The sequence below is a fragment of the Prionailurus bengalensis genome, chromosome E2 (genome assembly GCF_016509475.1).
Source record: "Prionailurus bengalensis isolate Pbe53 chromosome E2, Fcat_Pben_1.1_paternal_pri, whole genome shotgun sequence".
NCBI classification, from domain to species: domain Eukaryota; kingdom Metazoa; phylum Chordata; class Mammalia; order Carnivora; family Felidae; genus Prionailurus; species Prionailurus bengalensis.
In genome coordinates, this window is record NC_057352.1 from 48,256,179 (window position 1) to 48,280,782 (window position 24,604).

Sequence of the window (24,604 nt, forward strand, 5' to 3'; positions counted from 1 at the left end):
TTGTTTTGCTTTTGTTTGTATGTATTTTTGCCCCACTGTATTGTTTTACCTAGGAAAGATAGCACTACCTAGTGGTTATGAATACAGCTCTTGTGGCCTAAGATAATTACTGAAACCCTCTAAGTCTCATTTATTTATTTATTTTTTTGCCAAAATGAGGACAATAGTTTTACATATCTGCTAGTACTATAATGAATGGAAAGTGCTGAGCTCTGAAGCTGGCACATTGCAAGGTAGAGTGAATGTCAGTTGTTATTAGCAGCTAATGCAGGTTTGCAAGTTTAAAGGAAAGTCACTGCTTGGGTCAATCTCACTCTTGGTTCTCTTCTTCTTCCCTCAGCTCCCGCCCTTCATTGAGAGGGAGCTCAGGTGATGGCAGCCATGCGCCTGAAGGCCTGGCACCAGGTGAGCTGAGACTCCCTCAGATCCTTCAAGAAATCTTATTTCAGTGAAATGAGAGATAAGAGGGTCAATTCTGGCAAAAGCGTTAGAGCCAAAGCAGATGCCCCTGTTCATCCTCACAGTGGGACTGGATGCTCGGGGAGAGAGCTGATGATGACAGACTGAGACTCCAGGGTGCAGGAAACAATGGCTGGAGATGGCTAGAGAGAGTAGGAATCAGAAGTACAGCCTCATGCACTGCCAGGATCTCTGCTGAGCTGGAGGGCCCCCAGGTTCAGTAGGGACCCCCACAGAGGGATCCGTGAGATATGGGACTCAGGCTGATGGTGGAGATATCCAGTGTTTGGTGGGAGTGTTCAAGATTAACAAGGTTGCAAGGTTCTTGGGAGGCAGGACCAGAGGGATGGTAAGAGGAAGAAAAGAAGGGGGCCTATACCATTTGTCTTCCAAAAAGAGCGAAGTTGGGGGTTCAGGATCAGTGACAAAAGAATTGGTTCAGGAAGGGCACGTGAATGTCTATCTCTCTCTCTCTCTCTCTCTCTCTTTTTTTTAATGCGTGTCTGTCTTGAGAGTCAGTTGAGGGAAGCAGCATGCTGCAATATGAAACGTGGTACTAGGTGATAGGAAATTTCAGAGTAATTTCCCCATCAGCCCTCCAGGGCATTGTAACTTTGAGCTAATCACTTGACCTCTTTGTGCCTCAGCTGACCTCATCTGTCGGATGGCAGGAATGCTATTCATTCCAGGTTAGGGAAAAAGATTCTGCCAGGTGCCTTTCAGCTCTGCAGCGTGGTGGGTTGTTGAGTGCTGCTTGATGGGCTCTGTCTTCTTGGGACTTCTCTATGTCACATCTCAGCACTGTGATCTTATCCCAAGTACCGTTCTCAGATCATCCATTGTCTGTGGGTTCCTTTTGGCTAATATCGCTTTGCCTGGAAGCCTAATCTCAACACATCAAAGCACAACTCATTGTATCCCTTGCCCCTCCCATTCCTCCTGCACTTCTGCCAATTGCTAGTATCCCCATGCCACCATCCCTGGTCACCATTTTTAGATTTTTAGTCATTATTGACTGTTCAGTCTCCTTTGTCACCTTGTCCATTCAATCCAAATCCTGTTTTTCCTGTCTCAGCAACCATTTCTCTCTTCTTTGTATGGTTCTCCTGATTTTATCATCCCCTTCCTGGATATTGTCAGCAGAGCCTGTCAATAGTTTCCTTTGTCTTGTCTTGGGCTTTCTTGTCATCTGACATTTATTGCCTATAGAGCTCAGGCTCAGGTTCTTGAATTTGAGTTTGTTGTTGTATGATGATCCATCTAAGAGCTTTAACCCAGAGAGTTGAAGTCAGATTGGCATTTTACAAAGATTGTAATAGGTGTTGGACAGAAGGTGGACTTGGGTGATAAACCTGGAGTTAGGGACCATTGCCTTGGTCCAAAGGACAGTTGCTGAGGACTTGAATTATGTGGTGATTAATGATATTGCATAGGCATCAGATCCAAGAAATATTTAGGGGATAGAATTGGCAGCATTTGATTGCTGATTGCTTACCAGAACTAAGCAGTGACTAGGGGGATAGTTGAGAATGATGCTCAGGTTTCCAGCCAGGAAGACCAAGCTGAAAGTGGTGCTACTGATTGAGACAGAGGATCAAGATAATGACCAGCATCAGGTTTGAGCACTTAGTGTTTGTTTCTCCTTGTACTAGGCAGGTCATATGAATTAGAAGTAGCCATTTTAGGGAGGGTGACGAGTTCAGAATTGGACATGTCAGGAACATAACTGACATGTAGATCACTAGGGCATCTGAGGCAGGCATGTGACTGATGCCAGGACCATGTGAGACCTTGGAGGGAGGATCATGTCCACAAGGGGAAGGCACCAGGGAGACGAGAAGGACCACATTGGTGGTGTCTGAGAAGGAAGACTTTGGGCTGGTAGGCATTTTGGTTGATGGAGGACATAATATTTGAGAAATATAAAGAGAGATAGCCAAAGAGCCACCTAGAAGCAGTTAGAATCAGGAAACACTTTGTCCTAGGAAGACTCCCTGGAGGTGAGGATGCTCTTCCAACACCAGAGTCCTTTCTGCTGGAGGGGCTCAAGCAGGGGCAGCACAGCCCCCTTTTGTTAAGGGTGGAGGGGTGGTGGCACAGCCAGGTTGTGCATCAGGTGAAGGTTTCAGGGAACAGGGCCCTTTCTGACAAACCATGACTGTTCCAGTAGGTGGGTGTGAGGATTGGGGTAGGGAAGACAGATGTGGACACACAGCAGGACTCTGGGTAAGTTCAGAGAGCAGGATGGATGGGCTGGACTCTCATCAGTAAAGTGAGGACAGGTAGCAGGGACATTGAGGGATGTCACCCATGAGAGGTACAGTTGGAGTCCAATCATCTGTTCATGAAGTATCTGAAAGACCAGAAGAGCATGTGCAGAAATGATGAGGGTTTACTTCAGGAGGGTGAATTTGTAAAGGATATTCTGTTTTAGTTTTCTGTGTTGTGACATTGTCTCTTGTAATAGTCTCATGTGCAGTTAGAAGAAGCTCTGATAGTGAAGGCAGTCTTGGAGTTGCTGGCTGTAGGTGTGGTCATTCATCAGCACTCAGGGCTGTGTCCTGTCACTCCTCATTTCCTGTCCATCACGGGACTCTCCCTCAGCCCCTACACTGTCCCTTGGGCCCCACACTCTGGCTCTGAGCCAGAGGATTGGCTCTGGTGCAGCAGGAACCTCTTGTTTTAGGAGGTGGTGACCTTCGAGGATTGGCTATCTACTTCACCCGGACAAAATGGGCTGGCCTTTCTTCTGCACAAAGGGATCTGTACAGGGAAGTGATGCTGACAAATTATGGGAACTTAACTTCCCTGGGTAAGGCCACTTTGCCTTTGGGACTCAGACTCATTGGACAAGGGTAGGGTGGATTGTGACACGAATCTCACAACCTTTCACATATTTGCAGGGGCAAAAATTCCTAAACCCTCAGCCCCAGAATATGTCAGGCAGGGATGGAGGGGGAAGTCTGAGGTTACTTTGGGTCTAATGTGGGTTTGGCCATTCTCTGGTGAGAACAGTTCCCATCATAGGGCTTCTGTGGAGGGCACTGTGGGAAAGAAACATCCTCTGTTGAAGTTCATGCCTTCAGCTCTCCCTGTGACCTAAGGAAGACATCCCTCATTGCTTTTCCGTGCTTGCAATGTCTTACAGGATCTCACGGACAAACTCTGCATGGTTTTTTACGAAGAGGTCACAAATGCTTAGTTTCCTCTTGATCAAAAATTCCTCAGCCTCCATCCCACTTCTGTGGGCCTTATCCTTACTGAGCTGCTTTGGGGTTTCCTCCTCTGACTGTAGACACAAGGTTACAGGGTACCTCAGGAGCACTAACGCAAACTCCCCTCCAGCACCATTTTCTTCCTCCTTTGCAGGATACCCTGTTTGCAGACTTGCCCTGATGTCACTTCTGGAGGAAGGGGATTTGTCTTGGGGCCTGGAGACACAGGATGATCTACCTGCAGAGAGTACCAATGATGTCGGTCAAGGTAGGTGAGGCAGGTTTAGAACCATCAACCACAGTCCTTTGTTAGATGCATGGTTTGCAAGTTTTAGAGCACTTGCTGTGTGCCAAAATGGAACTTCTTGGAGAAGCTCTGGAGGATACTAGTTATGGAGACCGATGTAGAGAGCTAAAACAGAGAGAATGTGTTAAGTGCTGGTGGTATATACGCAGCAGGCTGTGGGACACAGCAGGAGAGGTTAGAGGACTTCTCACTTAGAAGATCAGGTAACACTCCTTCAGTGGCAGGCCATGTGTTCTGTGTTCAGCATGTAAGAATGCATTGCAGAAGGAGTGGGAAGGGAAGATAGTCTGGCTGGAGGAAGGGAATAATAAAAGATCCAATATAATTTCTGGCATAATATCTGGAAAAGGACTAGAATTTGGAGTATATAAACAACTCTCAAATTCAGCAATAAAAACAAACAGGCGGTTAGAAAATGTGTGAAGGGTATGAAGAGATGTTTCACCAAAGAGAACACAGAAATGAAAAGATGCTTGACATTAGCCATTAGGAAAATGCAGTTTAAAACCACAGTGAGATATCACTACACCCTAATCATGTATATCACCATAAAATTGTGAAGAGCTTCATGGTTTGATGTGCAGGAGAATTACCTGGGGAGTGTTATTTTAAAATGGATATTTCTGAGGTCCACCTGTGAGCATTTATTCTTCTTTTTAAGTTAGCGTTCAAGAACATGTGGCTTAGGGGGTGCCCTGCGTCGGGCTCTTTGTTGATCAGTAGTCAACATAGAGCCTGATTGGGAGTCTCTCTCACTTTCTGCCCCAACCCACCCCCCAAAATAGATGAACTTTAAAAAGAAAAAGAACATGAGGCTTAGGACTGAAAGCCTAAGTAGGACTTCCTTTTGTTGACTTCTGTGTTGTTAACATGGTAGCCACTAGCTATGTGTGCTTTATTAAATTACTCTTAAGCACTTGAAGGGGGGCTAATTCAAGGTGAAATGTCCTAAAAGTATAAAATACCATATTTTGAAGATTTAGTACAAAAAAAGTATAAATGATCTCATTTATAATTTTCATGTTGACTTTATGTTGAAACAGTATTTTGGATATATTGGGTTAAATAAAATATTTTTATTTTTGAGTGAAAGATTTCTGCTCACAATCCACTACATCTATTTCATGACCCACTAGTGGTTCTCAGCCAATTAAAAAGAAAAATCAAGCTAGTCTGGGAAAGATAACTACCCTCCATTGGACCTGAATAGCGAAAGTAAGAAGTGAAAGGGGAGAAGGGAGAGGAAGTACCTGCTGAGCTCCGCTAGAGGAGTGGGAAGAGCTGCCCGGAGAGGAGAGGTGCAGCCCTAAAGGGAAGGTGGGAAATGGGCGCCACCGTGTGGGAGTGGAGCTCGAGGAGGTTGAGGAGCACCTTTGAGGCCATCTTGGTTTTCCCAGTGAGGAAGAGGTGGCAGTGACTGGAGAGTTAGGTAAGGGAGCAGGTGGGGCTTTAGGGAAAGTTGTGATTGCTTGGAAGAACTGCTGTGGGGAACCTGATCAGTCGAATGATAGGGTTCTAGGGTGTCAGGGAAGGAGAAGTGTTTCCTTGTCATCTGTTATTCTAATCTGGATAATGTGACACTTGCTTTTTACCAAACAGCAAGAGAAATTGAGAATTGACTTCCAGGCTCCACAATATTCTGGTCACTGTGCTTCAGATTATTTTGCTGTTCACAGTTTCATCTGTCTCCTTGTTCCTGTGTTGCAGCACTTCCCTTCTGAAGAAGCCCACTCAAATTCACACACACAGAGAACTTGGTAGATAACCCCCACTCCCTATTAAAATAGAACTTCTCAGGGGCACCTGCGTGGCTCAGTCACTTAAGCATCTGACTCTTGGTTTGGGAACAGGTTAGGATCTCATGGTTGGTGAGTTCAAGCCCTGCCTCAGGCTCTGTGCTGACAGCGTGGAGCCTGCTTGGAATTGTCTCTCTCACTCTCTCTTTGCACTTTCCCCGCTCACTCTCTCTTTCAAAATAAATAAATAATCTTAAAAAACATTTTGAAAAAGGGAAATATTAACCAAAACAAGTAGATCAGCCATTATAACATAGATACAATTATTTTTGAGCCATAATAATTTTATTATTGCAGTATATAAGTTGTATGCTTGTGTATACAGAGTAGCAGTTATTCAATCATTTATTTTATTTATTTAGTACCTACTGTGTGCCAAGAATTGCTCAAGACACCCAGGATACAGCAAGAAAGAAAACAAAGCCCCTGCTCTCCTGAAGCTTATGTTCTAGTGGTTTAAGATCAAGGACAGCTAATTTGTAAAGAAAAGGAAAGATAAACAAGCATTCTGCACATAATTTTATTGTGCAAAAGGCACAAAAATGCTAATATCTGCTTTTAGCATACTAATGTTTAATTAACAAGTGTACAGGTTGATAAAGATCAACACTTAAATATGAAATTGAACTCAAAGTTTTAAAAGAAATGGATCGAATTTTAACAAACTTAATTAAAATGTCATCTTCCAGTCTTTGGAAATACAAATGTCACTGGACAGGCTGTTATTGTTGTCTGTTTCTCACCTGAGGTTTTCCTGTTCCTCACTATGAAAAAGGGGGCATTGTGCAGTCTCCTGCCTCAAAGCAAGTTGTCCCCTTTCCGACTAGCTGAGCAGACACGTTTTGAGTCCCAACAACAGCACACACGCAGCCATTTCTAACAGTTAGATGGCATACACTCAACTCTTGTAGCCCATCAGGTGTTGCCTCTTGTTCTTAGATCCCGTGCTGCTTCTTCCATGAGCATTTTCAAGCATTTAAGTACTATGAAGTCACAAGTTAATAGGGACATGAAGGTCTGGAGAAGCTTAGGAAGTAGTCTTCATTGTTGGAAAGTGTAGTGACCTGGGTTCAAAATCTCATTTCCTGTTCCACAGCTTCTATTTTCGGCCTCTGTCATATTTAGCTCTTCCAGTTTAATAGGTTTATATTTCTGGCAGGCTACACGTTGGAATAGTAATCTCTAAAGGTCCTATAATTTCAGTGCGCTGTTGTTTCTAGTATAATTCTCAGGTGGCATGTGTCTTCCATTTCTCATGTCAGATGCTGAGACCAACACTGACAGTGAGTCCACATCAACACAGGGAATTTCTGAAGAAAGAAATGTGATGATATCACATGGGCTGCTACAGAGTGTTTCTCGGGAAAATGAATTTCCAGGAACATGTGAACTGGAGAAACACCAGGAAATCTCCACAACGAAAAATATTAAAAGAAAGGATGAGAGAATCTTCTGTGCAAGGAAACCCTTCAGATGTGAGGAATGTGGGAGATGCTTCAGCTTTTTTTCTTACTATGTTAGACACCAGAGAATCCACCCTAGGGAGAAACCCTACCCATGTGAGGAGTGTGGGAAATCCTTTAATGGCAATTCTTCATTAATTCGGCACCAGAGAATCCACACTGGAGAGAAACCCTATCAGTGTGAAGAATGTGGGCAAGCCTTCAAGAATAGTGCCAATCTAATCAGGCACCAAAGAATCCACAGTGGGGACAGACCTTATCTCTGCAAGGAGTGTGGAAATGGCTTCCCCAGTAGTTCTGAGTTGGTTATACACCAGAGAATCCACACTGGGGAGAAACCTTATGAGGGTAAGAAGTGTGGAAAAACTTTCACTGTTAAGTCAACACTAAGTCGGCATCAGAGAATCTACAGTGGAGAGAAATCATACTAGTGTCTCAAGTGTGGGGAAACCTTTAGGACTTCCTCTCAGCTACATCATCTTGAATATGCCCACCCTAGGGAGAAGCCTGTCCTGGACCTTGGTTCCTTTGGCCTCCCAGCATTTTTTACCCCCTTTTCATGGTAATTACTGCCTTCCTTTTTTTGGAAAGCTACTCTTCCCTCACTCAACAATTGTTGTGTTTCTCTATTTATTAAGTGTTTTCATTTGTCATTATTTTGTAGTTCTCAGCAGGTGTATCTTAGACATGTTTTGTTAGATTTATACCTAAATATTTCATGATTTTTTTGTGTGGCGTTGTAAATGGTACTATTTTTGAAAATTTATTAAAATTGTATTGTAGCAAATTTTATTATCAGAAATTTCAGTTTCCCGCTTGGCATGCGAGAGGTGGTGGGATCGATGCCCACGTTCTCCACCAAAAAAAAAAAGAAAAAAGAAATTTCAGTTTCCAACAATTGGTTTTTTTCTTTTTTGTACCTTGACTTTGATTCTGTGACCTTGCTAAACTCACTTGTTCATTCTAGGAGATTGTGTAGATTCTTTGGGATTTTCTCTGTGGGCAGTTTTGTCCTCTTGCAAATAGTAGCAGTTTTATTTCTTCCTTTTCAATCTATTCCCTTTCTTTCTTTTTCTGGCCTTCTTGCACTTGTTAGGACTCCCAGTATGGTGTTGAATAGTAGTGGTAAGAGCAGACATACCTGCTTTGTGCTCAATCTTGGAAGGAAGGCATTCTTTCCATCACTGTTCGGTATGTTTTCAGCTGTAGGGAAGTAATCCACATCAAATCCTCTCTCATTGTAGACACTGCGACAAAACATTGAGTTTAGCTGTACGTTTTTGGGTAGCCAAGGCAAAAATGACTTCGTGCATGAAATTGAAGTCCCACTAGAACTTCAGTCCTAGGCTTTTTAGAGAGCTGGGAGGGAAGTTGATATTTTCCCCCCTACTTTAAAGTCAGGAATAACAGCAAATGTGCCATGATCACACACTATAACCCGGGTCCCCTGATCTTGCAGTGCTGTTAAAGACAGGTAACAAGGGAGTTAGAGGGAGAGCTGGGTATTCAGGTCATGAGGTGACCAGGGGAGAAGGTGGCTCCCAGTGGAATCTGAGGAGTGGCTGAAGCTTTAAGATAATTATGTTTGATGATGAGTATACATTTTCTTGTAGGTGGTACAATAGGCCTGCACCGATTAGCTATTTATTAACCCTGAAGACTCACCAAGAGACTAGACAACTGGGAGTGGAAATTACTGACTATTTAAGCAAAAAGAAGATTTCAGGATGGCTAGCTTTTCCTCATACAAAGGTCTTAAGGACATTGGATTAGAGTCTTGGTCAGGGAAATTCATATGCAAAATTCTAGTAAATTTCTCTCTAAATATCAAGAGACCAGAGTAGTATGCACTCAGACTTATAAAATGTGAGTGACTATGCGGGCAATAGGCAACACTGTTTAACTGCTGATTCTTCCCCAGGAGTCACCTGTGACAGTACTTGTTCACCTGGCATTCACTGCTAGAATAGTCTTGATAGAATTACTAAATGATTTGAAAAAAAACCAAAACTTGTATAAAAATCAATAAAATATTATGGAGAAACAGGCACCTAAGTTCAAGCCTTGCTAGAAGGCATCTTCTAGCCACAGTATGTGGTTTGTCCAAAGCACTTCAAAATACAACTAAAATCACACTGCTTCTCTGTGATGGCCATTTACCAGAGATAATTGAAACATTTCTCCTCACTGGGGTATTCTTTGTTGTTGTTGAGAGTTTGTGCAGTTTAAAAGTATAGCAGCCCCCTCCCCCATGCAAAAAAATCCAGCTCTTCCCAAGTGTTGCCACTGAACATATAGGTTTCCATTATTGTAAACAATAATAAAATTATCAACAATAAAGACTTTTTTTTTTTAGAGTATACATTTGTTGTGCTTTTATTTATTTATTTTTATAATTTACATCCAAATTAGTTAGCATATAGTGCAACAGTGATTTCAGGAGGGGATTCCTTAGTGCCCCTTACCTATTTAGCCCACCCCGCCTCCCACAACCCATCCAGTAACCCTCAGTTTGTTCTCCATGATTCTCTTCTGTTTTGTCCGCCTCACTGTTTTTATATTATTTTGTTTCCCTTCCCTTATGTTCATCTGTTTTGTCTCTTAAAGTCCTCAGATGAGTGAAGTCATACGATTTTTGTCTTTCTCTGACTGACTAATTTCACTTAGCATAATATCCTCCAGTTCCATCCACGTCATTGCAAATGGCAAGATTTCATTCTTTTTGATTGCCGAGTAATACTCCATTGTATATATATACCACATCTTCTTTATCCATTCGTCCATCGATGGACATTTGGGCTCTTTCCATACTTTGGCTACTGTGGATAGTGCTGCTATAAAAATTGGGGTGCATGTGTCCCTTCGAAACAGCATTCCTGTATCCTGTGGATAAATGCCTAGTAGTGCAATTGCTGGGTGATAGGGTAGTTCTATTTTTAGTTTTTTGAGGTATCTCCATACTGTTTTCCAGAGTGGCTGCACCAGCTTGCATTCCCAATATAGACTTTTTTTTGTTTTATGTCCAGATTTAATGGATATTTACATGATGTAAATGCCCAAAATAGGTAAGTCTTTCTGTAGAGTCAGAAAGTAGATGAGTGGTTGTCTAGGAATGGAGGAAGACCTCACACTGGGGATGTGTTAATCTTATGTTGCTAGCATAACAAATTACCATGAACGTTGGCTTAAGACAACACACATTTATTCTATTTATTAATTTATCTTACAGTTCTAGAAGTCAGAAGTCCAAAATGGGTTTCATGGGGCTAAATTCCAAGTGTTGGCTAAGGAGAGACTTTGTTTTCTTTGTTTTAGTGTTCATTTTTAGAGAGAAAAAGGGAGAGGGGAAGAGAGAGAACCGCAAGCAGGCTCTGCACTCTCAATGTGGAGCCCACACAGAGCCCGATGTGGGGCTTGAACTCACAAACTGTGAGATTGTGACCTGAGCTGAAACTAAGAGCCAGATGCTTAGCCAACTGAGCCACCCAGGCACCCCAGAAGAAACTTTATTTTCTTGACTTTTGCAGTTTCTAGAGATCACCTAGTTTTCTTGATTCATGGCTCTTTTCCTCCAGCTTCAAAGCCAGTAATGATAAGACTAGTTTCTCATTCTCTGTCCCCTCTGTGGTTCTCTCTTCCAGTGACCTCTCCCACTTTTAAGGACTCATCACATTGGGCCCATCTGGATAATCCAGGATAATCTTATCTTACTTATTTATTAATGCTTATTTATGTTGAGAGAGAGAGAGAGAGAGAGAGCGCGAGTGTGTGCGCGCACACATGTGGGGGAGGGGGAGGAGCAGAGAGAGATGGAGAGAGAGAAAATCCTAAGCAGTCTCCATGCTGTCAGCCTAGAGCCTGATGTGGGGTTTGAACTCACGAACCATGAGATCATGACCTGAGGGAAAACCAAGAGTTGGCCATTTAACCCACTGAGCTACCCAGGTGTCCTGGGATAATCTTATTTTAAATCAGCTGATAAGTAATCTTAATTCCATCTGCAACCTAATGCTTCTTTGTCACATAACCTAACATACCAGGCCACCCAGGTGCCCCTGAGGGGAACATTATTCTGCCTATCACAAGGAAAATGGAAAATGAATGCTAATGCTGATGGTTATGGAGTTTGTTTTTGGGAATGATGAAAATGTTCTAAAATTGATTGTGGCGATGGTTGCACAATTCTGTGAATATACCAAAAACCATTGAGTGTGCTTTGTGCTTTCGATGGATGAATTAGTATGGGATGTGAATTACATTTTAATAAAGCCAAGTGTGTATGTGTATTCAGTATTTCTAAAACCGAATTCTGTAGTCTTCTTGCAGCTCCTCTTCCTGAATTCCTGAATTAACTAAATCTCAGTTAATGACACCTTCCTCTATCAGGTCAAGCAAACTTTATGGCTATTATCGATTGCTCACTCTCCCTCATATCTTATTCAATCTTTTAAAAAATCTCCACTGTTTTCACTTCCTAAACAGTTCTGCAGTAGTATCCCTTCTTCACAGTCTTGGTCTTTCTTAATGTGACTGGATCTTTACCCCTAAGGAGGACAGGTGTTTTTTTTTTAGTTTGGTTTTTTTTTGGCTTTACTACTTCTTTGACAGTGAGATGACATTTGTGGACCACTCTGAAACTAGTTATATTAAAATACAGTTAAACGGCTTAAAAAATAAACCTGTGATACAGTAATTAATATACGTGTCTCTACCACTGTGATGAAATCAAATGACAAGATCTAAAGGTGAGCCCTAATAACAACGACGGTAATTTCGAATTAAAGAAGAGAATAGCTCGTATTTTGAGATATCTGCATCAGCTGTGAGGTGATTTGAAAGTATCTGTGATTTCTGTTGGTGACAAAGGCACGGTCCTGCTGATGGTACTGGGGTTTGTTGCCAACACATAATTGAAGGAAATGCTACATTTCGGTTAGAGATCAGGGAAAACCCCAGTCAGCTGCCTCTCCTTTACCGGGTCTCCGAGGACCGCGGTCCCAGCCGCGCCCGCCCGCCCGGCCTGGGGTGTGAAGCCAGAGAACCACTGAGCGGCGCGCTCTGGCTTCCTAGAGAGGAAGCACGTGAGGCGCGGGCCCCGCGGCCCCGCGGTGACGCGCTTCCGGTCACGCCGCACATTGCGCCTTTTCTGAGGTGAGTGGTGGGTTCGTTCGCCCGGTCGTCTCCGCTAGCGGCGCGCCCGTCACCGCCGGAGGAGGCTGCCGCCTTGGTCCCTGAAGCCGTGGAGGAGGCCAGTGGAGGCCGCTCGCGGGCCAGCGCCGCCCTCGCTCGGGTGCCGTCGCTCGCCCCGGCCCGTGGCGCCCGCTCTGGGACAAGGAGGCGGCGGTTGGAAAAGAGACGCCCCGTGCGCCAGACGCAGCGGTAGAGCCCTGCTCATTGGGCCAGCCGCTCCTGACCTAGCAGCCGAAGGCCAGCTGGTGCTCGGGGTTCCCGGGATGCAGTTGTAGGGGCCAGCGTGGGCTCCGCCTTCAGGGAGCTTTCCGTTTAATGGGAGTCACGTAGTCATTAAATCTGACCAGTTCGCTCTACCTGTTTGTAACCCACCGGCTGCGGCCGGTTGCCTTTCGGTCGAAGACTAACGCCCTGCATGGCGTCCTCTTATGCGACTTGTATCCGCTCGTTTTGCAGCACATTCTCCTCGGCTCTGCTACGGCCTTCCTGGCCATTCACCTCCAGAACATGGTTTTTTGTTTTTTGTTTTTTGTTTTTAACCTAGTTAATTCCTATCCCTAAATGTAACCATCTAGGATAGATTCCCCGGGCAGTAATCACAATTATCTTATTTATGAGATTCTTTGATTAATGTGTGCCTTTCCTTCAGACTGAGCTCCATGACAAAATGGGTTACACCCTTTTCCCCTGTCTCCACTATATCTCACACTTGGCCTGGAATGAATGAAGTCTACCATAAATGTTGAGTGAAGAAAGCACAAATAAATGCAAGAGTATAATCTCAATCTGGGAGACGTGGTATACAGGAAAGTGAACAAAGTATGAGTGGAGTGTTTAACATGGGGAGCTGACTTGGTTTGTAGAGGATGTGAAGGATGACCTGGCATTACCTGCGGGAAGGGTCAGGCTGCTGGAGAGTATCCTAGGCAGAGAGTATCCGTTAAAAAGATCCTAAGGTTGGAGCAGAGTAGTTCATACAGAGACAACAGCAGGTATAAAGATCCCGAGTTAGCATCGTAGAGGGAACGGAAAGAAGGCCAGAATGGCTAAATCAAGAAGGGTGGCATAATGTATGGCCAGCAGGAAATTACAGCATGCAATGAAGTTAGGGAACATGCTGGTTTTGGGGCAGAATATGACCGCTTAGCAAGAATACAGTGTCTGTAGGGGGTACAACTAAAATAATAACCCATTTTGGCATGTTGAGGTGGCCTTTCAGGGTCCTTTGCTAATGAGTTTTGGTAATCACTGGGTCCCAGAATGGAGTGATGAGCAAAAAGATGCCTGCCCCAAGGTCCAAGAAAAGGGAGACTTCCCCTTTGATTCTTTTTCTGAATTTTCTCGGTGACTCTATCCTTCTATATTAACTTCAGAATCACTTTATCAGGTTTTAAAAGAAATCCTGTTGGGATTATGATTGGAAGTGATTTAATGTAGTTACTGAACATGGCCTTTGGAATTCTGACAGATCTGGTTTGGAATCCAAATTCATTCATCCACTACCTTGTGACCTTGGTAGAGAGAATTATTCTCTTAGCCTTGTTTTCTCATTTGGGGAGAAGAAAATTCAGAGGATTATAGTGAAGACTGAATGAAGGGGTGTGTATTTTACATCCCAAAACTTATTTTTTTAACTTGTTATGTTTCTCAGTAAAAGTTTATTTTTAAAAAATAAAGGTCTGGGTTTCCTTTTCCTCTTGTTAGGTTTTGCTTTAGTTTGTTTGCTTACTTGTTTGTTTCTTTGGGGTTTTTTGTTTGTTTGTTTGTTTGTTTGTTTTTTGCTTGTGTGTACTCCTATTCCCCCTGTACTCATGTCTTATGCAGGACAGGCAGCATTGCTCTGGTGCCTGAGGGCAAGTTACTTACTCTTTCAAAATCTGTTTCCTCAGCATTCAAACTTCATTGTATAGTGTGGATTGAAAGAAGAAATATATGCCACTTACCCAGTGGGCATTCAGTAAATGATGGTTGGTATTATTACTGGCAAGCAGGTTTGTGGTTTAAAGGAGAGCCTTTGACTGGGCCAAGCTCACTCATGGTTCTCTTTGTTTCTTCCCTCAGCCTCTGCCCTTCACTGAGAGGGAGCCCAGGTGATGGCAGCCATGCCCCTGAACTCCTGGCACCAGGTGAGCTATGACTCCCTCAGGGCAACCTTCGAGAGATCTAATCTGAAGGAAATGGGTTATGAGAGGGACAATTCTGGCAAGACTCTTAGAACCAAATCAGCGGGAAAGTACCTCTTGAGTCTTTCTAGTAGGACTGAATGTTGGGGAGAAAGTTGATGGTGAGGGGCTGAGCAGCCAGGAGTCCTACAAGCGTTGGCTGGAGAAAGTGTCCAGGGAATCAGAAGTACAGCCTCCTGTACTCCAAGAATCTCTGCTGAACTGGTTCAGTAGGGACCACAAAGGAGGGATCTGTGAGAATGAGGGACTTGGGCTGATGGTAGAAGTATCCACTGTTAGTAGGAGTGATCGAGATCAATGAAGTTGCAAGATTCTTAGGAGGTGGGAGAAGAGGACTGGTAGGAGGAAGATAAGAAGAGGGGGTCTATAGTATTTGTCCTTCTAAAGAAAGAAGTTTGGGCTTTACAATCAAGGAAAATATATCCTCCTTAAGGTCAGTGCTGCTGACTAAGGTGAGGCAGCAGCAGACTATGATACGGAAAATCTTCACTAGGTCAAATCTGCATTAGGGCAGGTCACCTGAATTTAGGGATCCCATCGGGCCTCAGTGGTCTTGAGCCAATCAGTTAAACTCTTTGTGTCTTAACAGACTTCATCTGTAAAGTGAACATTAAATACCTTACATTTGTGGGACTAGGAAATTGATTTCTTGAGTTGTGGTTCACTTTTGGACTGGTAAGTTGCTGTGTTGCTTTACCATTTCCTCATCCTGGGATTTACTTATCCATTGACTTAGCATCCATGAAGCATATCCCAAGTCCCAGTCTTGGATTTCTGACATCTGGCAGGTCCCTCTCCCTGACTTTAATCCAAACAGTATCTTCCATATAGTTTCCACCCTCTTCTGATCTTCTGTAAGTACTGGTGAGTCACTGGTACCACCATATCACTGTCCTGACCACTCAGTTTCCGGATTGCTGAGCAGTTGTTGACCCTATTCTCCCTTGATACCACTTCTAGAGAGGCACCAAGTCCAGCTCCTTCTGCCTGCTATCTCTTCCACTTGTCCTGTATTTTGTATTTCCATCTTTCAGGGTTTGTCATTCCTTCTCTGGAATTTTGTCAGCAGAGCATTCCAGTTAGTTTCTCTGTGTACAGTCTTGTGCCTCCTTCTCACTGTCTGCCTGTCACCTGATGCAGTTCATTTTCCTGAGCTTGGACTTTATCCTCTCGTCCTGGGTTCTTAAATTTTAGTGTGCTCCAGACTTACCTGGAGGGCTCATTGAAGCAAAAATGCTCTCCAGTGGGGCCTATCAGTTTGCTTTCCAAAAAGTTCTCACTTGATGCTGCTGCTGATCTGGGGATCACACTTTGAGAACCACTGTTATGGTTAGTGGTGACTCATTAAGTCATTGAGTTGACTGGGTCAGGTTATCATTAAAAAAAAATTTTTTTAAGTTCATTTATTTTTGAGAGAGAGAGAGCGCAAATTGGGGGAGGAACAGAGAGAGAGGGAGAGAAAGAATCCCAAGTAGGCTCCGCACTGTCCAAACAGCCCAATGCATGGCTCAAACTCACGAACCGGGAGATCATGACCTGATCCTAAATTAAGAGTTGGACGCTTAACTGACTGAGCCACTCAGGCACCCCAGGGTGTCATTTAAAACAATTTTTTTTTTTTAATGTTTATTTTTGAGAGAGAGTGAGAGAGAGACAGAGTGCAAGCTGGGGAGGGGCAGAGAGAGAGAGAAACACAGAATCTGGAGCAGGCTCCAGGCTCTGAGCTGTCAGCACAGAGCCTGACTCAGGACTCGAACTCATGAACTGTGAGATCATGACCTGAGCCATTTTAAATTGATGATTTTATGTGCTGGCAGAGGATGGATTCAGTGCAGGACAGCCTGGAATTGGAGCTGTTTAAGTGTCCCCCAGCTATTGAACTAGTGTACTGATTGTGTGATGGTGAAGAAGAGTTGGACTGTAGAAATATTTCGGCGGTGAAACTGGCAGGATCTGATTACCAACTGCATGCCAGAAATGAGCAGTGATTGGGGGTGAGTTAGTCTAGGGTGAAATCTCAAGTTTCCAGTGGAGTCTGGGCTGAGATTGGTACTATTAACTGAGGTAGGGAAACAAAATTGTTGCTCACTGTGCCAATTAGTTTATATGATTTAGAAAAGGAGCCAGTTTCGGTTTGAAGATAAATTTGGTGTAGTTGGTGGGTCAGACATATTAGGTCACCAGGGAGTCTGAGGCAGTGCTGGGACTAGTGGAAGGTGGGGATCCACAGAATCAGTTGAGGCATAAGAAGGTGGGAGGATATTCTTTGCGTGTTTAGGTAACCAGTTTGATACCAAAGTCTGAGGAGTATAGAGAGGATCTAAACCAGATGCTAGAACTTTTTGGGAAGATAGAGCCTCAGGGCCATCAGAGAAGGGAAACTGGGGCTGTTGAAAAATCATGAGACTTGGTTGGTAGAAGCTATTATAGATTGTCTTGGAGGTATAAAGAAAAGCAGCTAAAAGAGCTGCCCAGAAGCAATTTGATTCCAGAAGTATGTTCTCCCAGGAAGACACATCAGGAAGTCTGTCAGAATAGACTGCTCCAGGCGGCACTAAGCTTTCTCTGCTGGACGTTCTTGAGCACAGGCAGGATAGTTCTTCAAGCACAGATGGGGCTTAGATGAGAATGGCTCATCAGAGCAAACCATCAAATTATTCTTGTTAATGTAGGCTTGAGGTTTGGGGCAGAATGAACACATCTGGGAACACATGGATTAGCTGGGCACTGAGGCAGTGAAGGGGAAAACAGGTCCTGACATGCCACCTGTGAGTGGGTGTCTAGACCAATTGAAGCTAATGTCCATTTGTAGGTATAACAATAAAAGATTAAAAGTAGTTACAAAACCAAAGAAACTGCTTTAGGAAGCTCAATTGATGGGAAGCTTTCTAAGGTTTTTGAAATGTTACTGTGTTTTATAATAGTACAATTTATGTCCTAATGGAAGCTCTTCTGTTAGAGAAGTTTTAGGTTTTTGGTTGTAGAAAGTCATTCAATGGTCTAACATCCAGTTCTTTCACTTTTTCTCATTAGTCATCCCTAATAGGACCCCTCCCTCATACTGTACCCAGGCTGAGTCAGAGAATTGGCTCTGGGGCAGCAGGAACTTCTTGTTGTAGGAGTTGGTGACCTTTGAGGACGTGGCTATCTACTTCACTGGGACAGAATGGACTGGTCTTTCTCCTGGACAGAAGGCCCTGTACAGAAGTGTGATGCTGGAGAATTATGGGAATTTGACATCCCTGGGTAAGGTTGCTTTCCTCCTGGGACTCAGGTGTATGCTTTCCTGTTTCCTTCCTTGTTTTCTCCTAATAGGCTGGGTGTGCAGTGTGGAAAGGGAGTGGTTGTCTCTGGTATCCTCCAGTGTGTGGCTCCAGGGCTGAGACTGAATGACCCACTTCAAAGGTTGGTGGATAGGGAGAGATCTTGGATCAGTTTGGTCCCAATGTATGGAATTGCTGTCCCCTGGTAAGAGTACATCCCATCCTCCCAGGGGCTCTGTGCAGTAAGGAATACTTAGTTTCCATTGCCAGAGTTAAATTCTTAGTTCGTCTAGGGAAGGGTGTGACCCCTTCCCTGTGTTTACATATATGTCTTGTAGGATCTCAGTAACTTACCTACTCTTGAGTAGGAAGGGTCATAAATGCTCAGTTTCTTCTTTATCAGAATCTTGGCTTTCCCCAATTCTGAGCCCTCTTCTGCAGATCTTACTCTTATGGAGGCTCTTAGGGTTTTCCTTATATTGACACAGCAGACATATGTCTGAAAGGTACCACTTTCTCCCCTTTTCAGGATATCAAGTTCCCAGACCTGCCCTGATCTCGCTTCTGGAGGCAGGGAATTTGCCATGGGGCCTGGAGGCACAGGATAACCTATCTGCAGAGAGGACCAAAGACATCTGTGAAGGTAAGTGAGGCAGGTTGAGAACAGGCACCTATAGAGCTTGAGAGAGCAGTGTATTTTAAAATGAACCATGCTGGGAAGGATTTAAATAAAATGGATTATTTCTCCTAACAGGTAATAATATGAAACTTTTCCCATTATTTTAACTCTTATCAAGATAACAAATTCCTCTTAATCATTTCATGCAATTTTTGAATCCATTACTCTTTTCTGAGTTTCAGCATTTCCTGTTTTAGTAGTCCTCCTTCTTTGGACAGGATGGATTTTTTCAAGGGCAGTTTTCAGCACTTGCCGTGTGCCAAGCTTTGTTTTAAGAAGTTCTGGATGATACATGCTATGGAGACAGATGTAAAGAGCTGGGGGGAAAATGTGTTAAGTACTGGTGTTGGTATGTAGTAGTGGGCTGTGGGAGCACAGCAGAAGGAGAACTTGGAGGAATTCCCATGTAGAAGCTCGGGTAAGCTTCTTCAGTGGCAGGCTGTATGTGCCAAATTTGACTTCTTACAGTGGATCCCATGTGGAAAAAAAGAAGGTGGATTATCTGGCTTGAGAAAAGCAATCGAGGATCCAGTAAATCATTGTGAAGAATTTTGCAGTTTAACATGCAGGACAATCACCAGGGGAGCATATTTAACCTAATTTTATTTATTTATTTTTAATGTTTGTTTATTTTTGAGAGAGAGAGAGAGAGAGAGAGAGACAGAGTACAAGCAGGGAGAGGCAGAGAGAGAGGGAGACACAGAGTCTGAAGCAGGCTTCAGGCTCTGAGCTGTCAGGATAGAGCCTGACGCGGCGCTTGTATGCACAAACTGTGAGATCATGACCAGAGCCGAAGTCGGATGCTTAACCGACTGGGCCACCCAGGTGCCCCAGTGGGGAGCATATTTTAAAATGGGTATTTCTGGAATATTTGTCTATCCTAGTAAGCAGTGGAAGAGCCTGAGGTTTAGACCTCAAACCTAAGAGAGACTTCCTAGAATTTGGGGCTGGCAGTTTACAGTATACCCTCACCCCCTTTACTCAGCCAGCAATGGAGATGAATATAGTGGGGTGTCTTACCCATCGAACTTTGTGTGAAAAATCTAGATTGCAGAGTTTGTGGTGGACCTGAGGGCTCTATCCTAAAGAACTTAGGGCATGGGAATAGGAAATGACAGAGCAGGTAAAACCAATCATGCAGCAAGAGCAGTGACCCCTGTCACAGTGACTTTGCCTCTAGTGACACAGGCCCATATTTGGTTGCATTTGCAAAGTATTAACATAGTATGTGCTTTGGATTGGTCTGAAAGAAATTGAAGGAATAAAATCTTATTAAACTATTACTTTATGTCAAGAGTTAACTTTTGAGTGAGTGAATTGGATAGGGGATAGTGGCACTGCAAAAATGGAAAAGGAAGGGTGCCTGCATGGCTCAGTGGGTTAAGCGTCCCAGTTCTTGATCTCAGTTCAGGTCTTGATTTCAGGGTCATGACTTTGAGCCCTGTGTTGGGTGCCGTGCTGGGCATGAAACCTACTTAAAAAGTTAAAAAAAAAAAAATGAAAGAGGAAAGAGTATGTGTGGAGCTACAATCGACCAGATCTTATCAAAACTTGGTCATCAAAGAGGAGAGTTGACTCAGATAACACTGGGAAGTCATGACATAAAAGGAGCTTTTTTTTTTTTTTTTTTTTAATTTAAAAAAAAAATTTTTTTTTTTCAACGTTTTTTATTTATTTTTGGGACAGAGAGAGAGACAGAGCATGAACGGGGGAGGGGCAGAGGGAGAGGGAGACACAGTATTGGAAACAGGCTCCGGGCTCCGAGCCATCAGCCCAGAGCCTGATGTGGGGCTGGAACTCACAGACCGCGAGATCGTGACCTGGCTGAAGTCGGACGCTTAACCGACTGTGCCACCCAGGTGCCCCAGGAGCTTTTTAATTCGTGTGAATTCAGATGTGAGCGTAGAGTCTGAGGTTCCTTTAGAATATGTATAAGTGGATGGCCAGAGCAGGCCATGGAGAAGGCAAGTGTAGAGTCTGAGATAAAGGTCAGGTCTACAGATGTAGATGCAAGTGTACTCTACCAGAGTTTTAATTGAAATGACACCCAGAGAGAACAAAGGGCTGAATCTTAAATGTTAAGGGTTATTTAATTTTGTTGAGAGAGAGGGAAGAGAAAATAGGCAGAGGAGGGTCCCTATGAGGGAACATGGAACTGAAGCCAGAGGTAGGAGTTTCAGGATAGGTATTTTGCACAGAGGGAGGGAGTAGGAGATGAAAAAATTGAGGCAGCACTTTAGATAAGTTTATTTTGGTAAGTTTAGAAACGGAATATAAGTATATCAAATGTTTGTCAAACTTTTATTATGAGCTTAATGGGGTATTACATTTTACATCAAAACCCTCACTATGTACTCTGAGACTGGAGTATCAAGAAACAACATTTACCTTGGCATTGCAATGTACGTGAATACTGTTCTATGTTAGGCTAGTGTATTTCATTTAAAAAATTGTTTTTATTTATTTATTTATTTATTTATTTATTTATTTATTTATTTATTTTTTTCAACGTTTTTTATTTATTTTTGGGACAGAGAGAGACAGAGTATGAACGGGGGAGGGGCAGAGAGAGAGAGGGAGACACAGAATCGGAAACAGGCTCCAGGCTCTGAGCCATCAGCCCAGAGCCCGACGCGGGGCTCGAACTCACGGACCGCGAGATCGTGACCTGGCTGAAGTCGGACGCCTAACCGACTGCGCCACCCAGGCGCCCCAAAAATTGTTTTCATTTAAAAAATGAATTTCATTTAAAAAATTGACATGATGTCAATTTCTCAACTAATGAGTAGGCAGTTTGCTTAAACACTACTATAAGAAAAGCTGGATGTGAAGGGAAGATTGTTCAGGTCAAGTGGATTTGAGGATCTGCAGAAGGAGGTTGGTGATGAAAAGGAGGGATGATATAGCTGGTAGAGTAGTGTAGCAGGGGAAGGGGAAGACATGGCATTGGGGTGACTGGGAAGTGTGACTTGAGAGGGCAGTGGATGGCTTGGGACTAGTGGGTGTGGAAGTGGAAGGGAAAGACATTGAGGCCACTGCATCTGGGCAGTTGTGTTCTTTCATCAGGAAGGTGGGGGTAATGGCTAGAGACCCTAGGAATGTGGTTGCTTAGAAGAACTGCTATGGGGAACTTGATTCAGATGAATTGCAGAGTATGAGGTAGCAGGAAAATAGAGTGTTTTGGTCATTGATTGCTCAGTCCTGGTTTTATAGCAAGAAGGAGGCAGGGTATGAGAGCAGACCACCAGATCTCCGTTGTCATGATCACCCTTTCCCAGACTACTGGTTTTCCCATTTGCTTCAGTCTCTGACATCTCCTCTCCCACTGCTTTCCTCCTAAGGGTTCTTACTTGTTTAACTCACACTCAAAGGATGAACTTGATTAATGAGCAGATGAGTCCCAGATAACCCAGATTAATGTTAAAATTAGTCTAACATTTTATATAAAATAGATTGACTTGAACTTAGGTAAAATGGCATCCAGTCTTTTGGAACACAAATGCCATTTTATAGGTGGCTGTTTCTCTTCCTTTTGCTAATATGAGAAGGACTGCTCTGCAGTCTTGATGTATCTAAGTAAACTGAATTCTTCACTTTCCATATAAAATCTCTGCATTTTTGAGATTCAGACTTTTGTGAGAGTCTGATGACAAGACAGGAATTGTCAGCAGTTTTGGGGTATTCATTGACATCTATGGACCTGCAGTTAATAACTTCTAGGGGTGATGTCCTGCAGTTAAGAACCTCTGAGTGTGATTTTTTTCTTTGTCTTGCCACAGCCTGGTGCCTTTAATGCTCAGTGTCTCCAGTCTTTTGGGACATTTGCAGGGTATGAATTTTTTAAAAGAACAGTTCATGCATCACCTTTGTATCCTGACTCTGTTCTCTTGCACTTGCCAGCCCCAGGGTCACCACTTGCTCTTGGGCCCTTTGCCTTTGATATTTTGTAGGCCTATTACTATGATAAGGTCAGAAGATTAAACACACTAGAGAGAAGTCATTAAAAAAATATGGAGTCTGGAAAAGCTTAGGAAGCAATCTAATGTGTGCTGTGTATACCAATACCCTGTTTCTCCTCAACTGTTCTCTGTGCGATACTTGGCACTTTCATTTTAATAGCCTGTTCTTGCTAACAGTCCGATGTGGGGGTTGGAATTGTAATCTCTAAAGGCCCTATAATTTATTTTTTATTTATTTGTTTGTTTGTTTTAAAGGCCCTATAATTTTTGATGTTAGTTTGTTTCTAGCATAATTCTCAGGTGGCATTTGTGTTTTCTGTTATGTTAGATACTGAGACCAACATTAACAGTGAGTCCACATCAACACAGGGAATTTCTGAAGAAAGAGATGTCATGTTGTCACATGGTTTGCAGAAGAGTGTTCTTCAGGGAACCAACTTGCTAGAAACCAGTGAACTGGAGAAACACCAGGAAATCTCCACAGTAAAAAATATTAAAGGAAAGGCTCCAAGAATCCACTGTGCAAGGAAACCCTTCATATGTGAGGAGTGTGGGAAATGCTTCAGTTATTTTTCTTACTTTGTTAGACACCAGAGAATTCACACCGGGGAGAAACCCTTTGAGTGTAATGAGTGTGGAAAAGCCTTTAATGGCAATTCTTCATTAATCCGGCACCAGAGAATCCACACTGGAGAGAAACCCTATCAGTGTGAAGAATGTGGAAGAGCCTTTAATGATAATGCAAATCTGATCAGGCATCAGAGAATCCACAGTGGAGACAGACCCTATCTCTGTGGAGAGTGTGGAAATAGTTTTACCAGTAGTTCTGAGTTTGTTATACATCAGAGAATCCACACTGGGGAGAAACCTTATGAGTGTAATGAGTGTGGAAAAGCTTTTGTTGGTAATTCACCACTGCTTCGACATCAAAAAATCCACACTGGAGAGAAACCCTATGAATGTAATGAATGTGGCAAAAGCTTTGGAAGGACTTCTCATCTTAGCCAACATCAACGTATTCACACAGGGGAAAAGCCTTATTCTTGTAAAATATGTGGGCAGGCCTTCAATTTTCATACGAAACTAACTCGGCACCAGAGAGTCCACAGTATAGAGAAACGCTTTGACTGTGTAGATTGTGGAAAAGGCTTTAGTGCTCAGGAACAATTAAAAAGGCATCTAAGGATCCATATTCAGGAGTCTTCCTCTTTATGTGCTGAGTGTGGAAAAGTCTTCACTAGCAAAAGAAATCTTCTTCAGCATCAAAGAATCCATACTGGCCAGAAACCCTATGAGTGTGTCAAGTATGAAAAAACCTTTAGGACTTCTTCCAAGCTAGGTCATCATGAACATGTCTACCCCGGAGAGAAACCTGTCCTGGACATTTGTCATTTTGGCCTCCCAGAATTTTTCACCCCCTTTTACTGGTAATAGTACACTAAATTTCCTTTTGGATTTCATCTTCCACTCTAGTGGGATGTGTGACACAGGCCTGGCCACAGATTCCTTCCCCTAAGCTATAGTTATTGGTTCAGATGTCAGTAGTTTGCCCACAATGGTCCAGTTAGAGCCCCAGGACTTGGTAAGAATTAATAGGAAGAAATGCTCTTCTTTTTTTCCTTAGTCTTACAGCGGAGAGGAAGTCTTAGATTCTTGTGGAGACAGAATAAAGTTAACAGAGTCAAAGAAGAATCAGAGTTGAAGAGCAATCACCCTGGAATCTTCTGTTTGAACAACTGCGTTAAATCATATCTGAAGCCAGAAATACATCTGGGTTTTTTTGATTCCAGTAACCAATACATTTAGCTTTGTTTTTGTTCTGTTGTGTTTCTTTGTTGTTCAAGCAAGTTTAGGGTAGGTTTTCTTTCCTTGCAACAGAGCCTTACCAGCATAACAAAAATCTTCAGGGATAACAAATCTTAAGGAGAGTGTTTTGTGTTCCAGCAGTTCCTGTGATTGTAACAAGAATGGAAAACCCATTGTAATTCAAGAGCATGGGCTATATCAGGACACCAGTATATAGAAGTTCTAGCTATTTGAGGGGCACCTGAGTGGCTCAGTTGGTTGTGTGTCTGACTCTTGATTTCAGC

At 43.2% G+C, this 24,604-nt stretch overlaps 1 protein-coding gene and 1 pseudogene across 6 annotated transcripts; both read left to right on the plus strand.

Moving 5' to 3' along the window:
* Positions 1-372: 372 nt before the first annotated feature.
* LOC122494431 lies at positions 373-7,853 on the plus strand (annotated as a pseudogene).
* ZNF19 (zinc finger protein 19) lies at positions 3,836-24,332 on the plus strand. Of its 6 annotated transcripts, none has more exons than XM_043599609.1 (5): positions 3,836-3,942; positions 14,492-14,556; positions 17,733-17,859; positions 18,406-18,519; positions 22,843-24,332. In XM_043599609.1, exons 2-5 carry the CDS (start codon positions 14,524-14,526, stop codon positions 23,943-23,945), a joined length of 1,377 nt encoding a protein of 458 aa, XP_043455544.1. In that variant the 5' UTR covers positions 3,836-3,942; positions 14,492-14,523; the 3' UTR covers positions 23,946-24,332. The 6 variants fall into 6 exon arrangements, with proteins under 6 accessions (XP_043455544.1, XP_043455548.1, XP_043455545.1 ...); XM_043599613.1 differs by lacking the exon at positions 3,836-3,942 and adding an exon at positions 12,075-12,391 and having other exon boundaries at positions 17,647-17,859; XM_043599610.1 differs by lacking the exon at positions 3,836-3,942 and adding an exon at positions 12,075-12,391.
* Positions 24,333-24,604: the final 272 nt, after the last annotated feature.

Coding starts and splice junctions, on each gene's coding strand:
- ZNF19 (XM_043599609.1), top strand. CDS start 14,524: ATGGCAGCCATGCCCCTGAACTCCTGGCACCAG. Junction 14,557..17,732: donor CCCTGAACTCCTGGCACCAG/GTGAGCTATGAC, acceptor TTCTTGTTGTAG/GAGTTGGTGACCTTTGAGGA. Junction 18,520..22,842: donor GACCAAAGACATCTGTGAAG/GTAAGTGAGGCA, acceptor CTGTTATGTTAG/ATACTGAGACCAACATTAAC.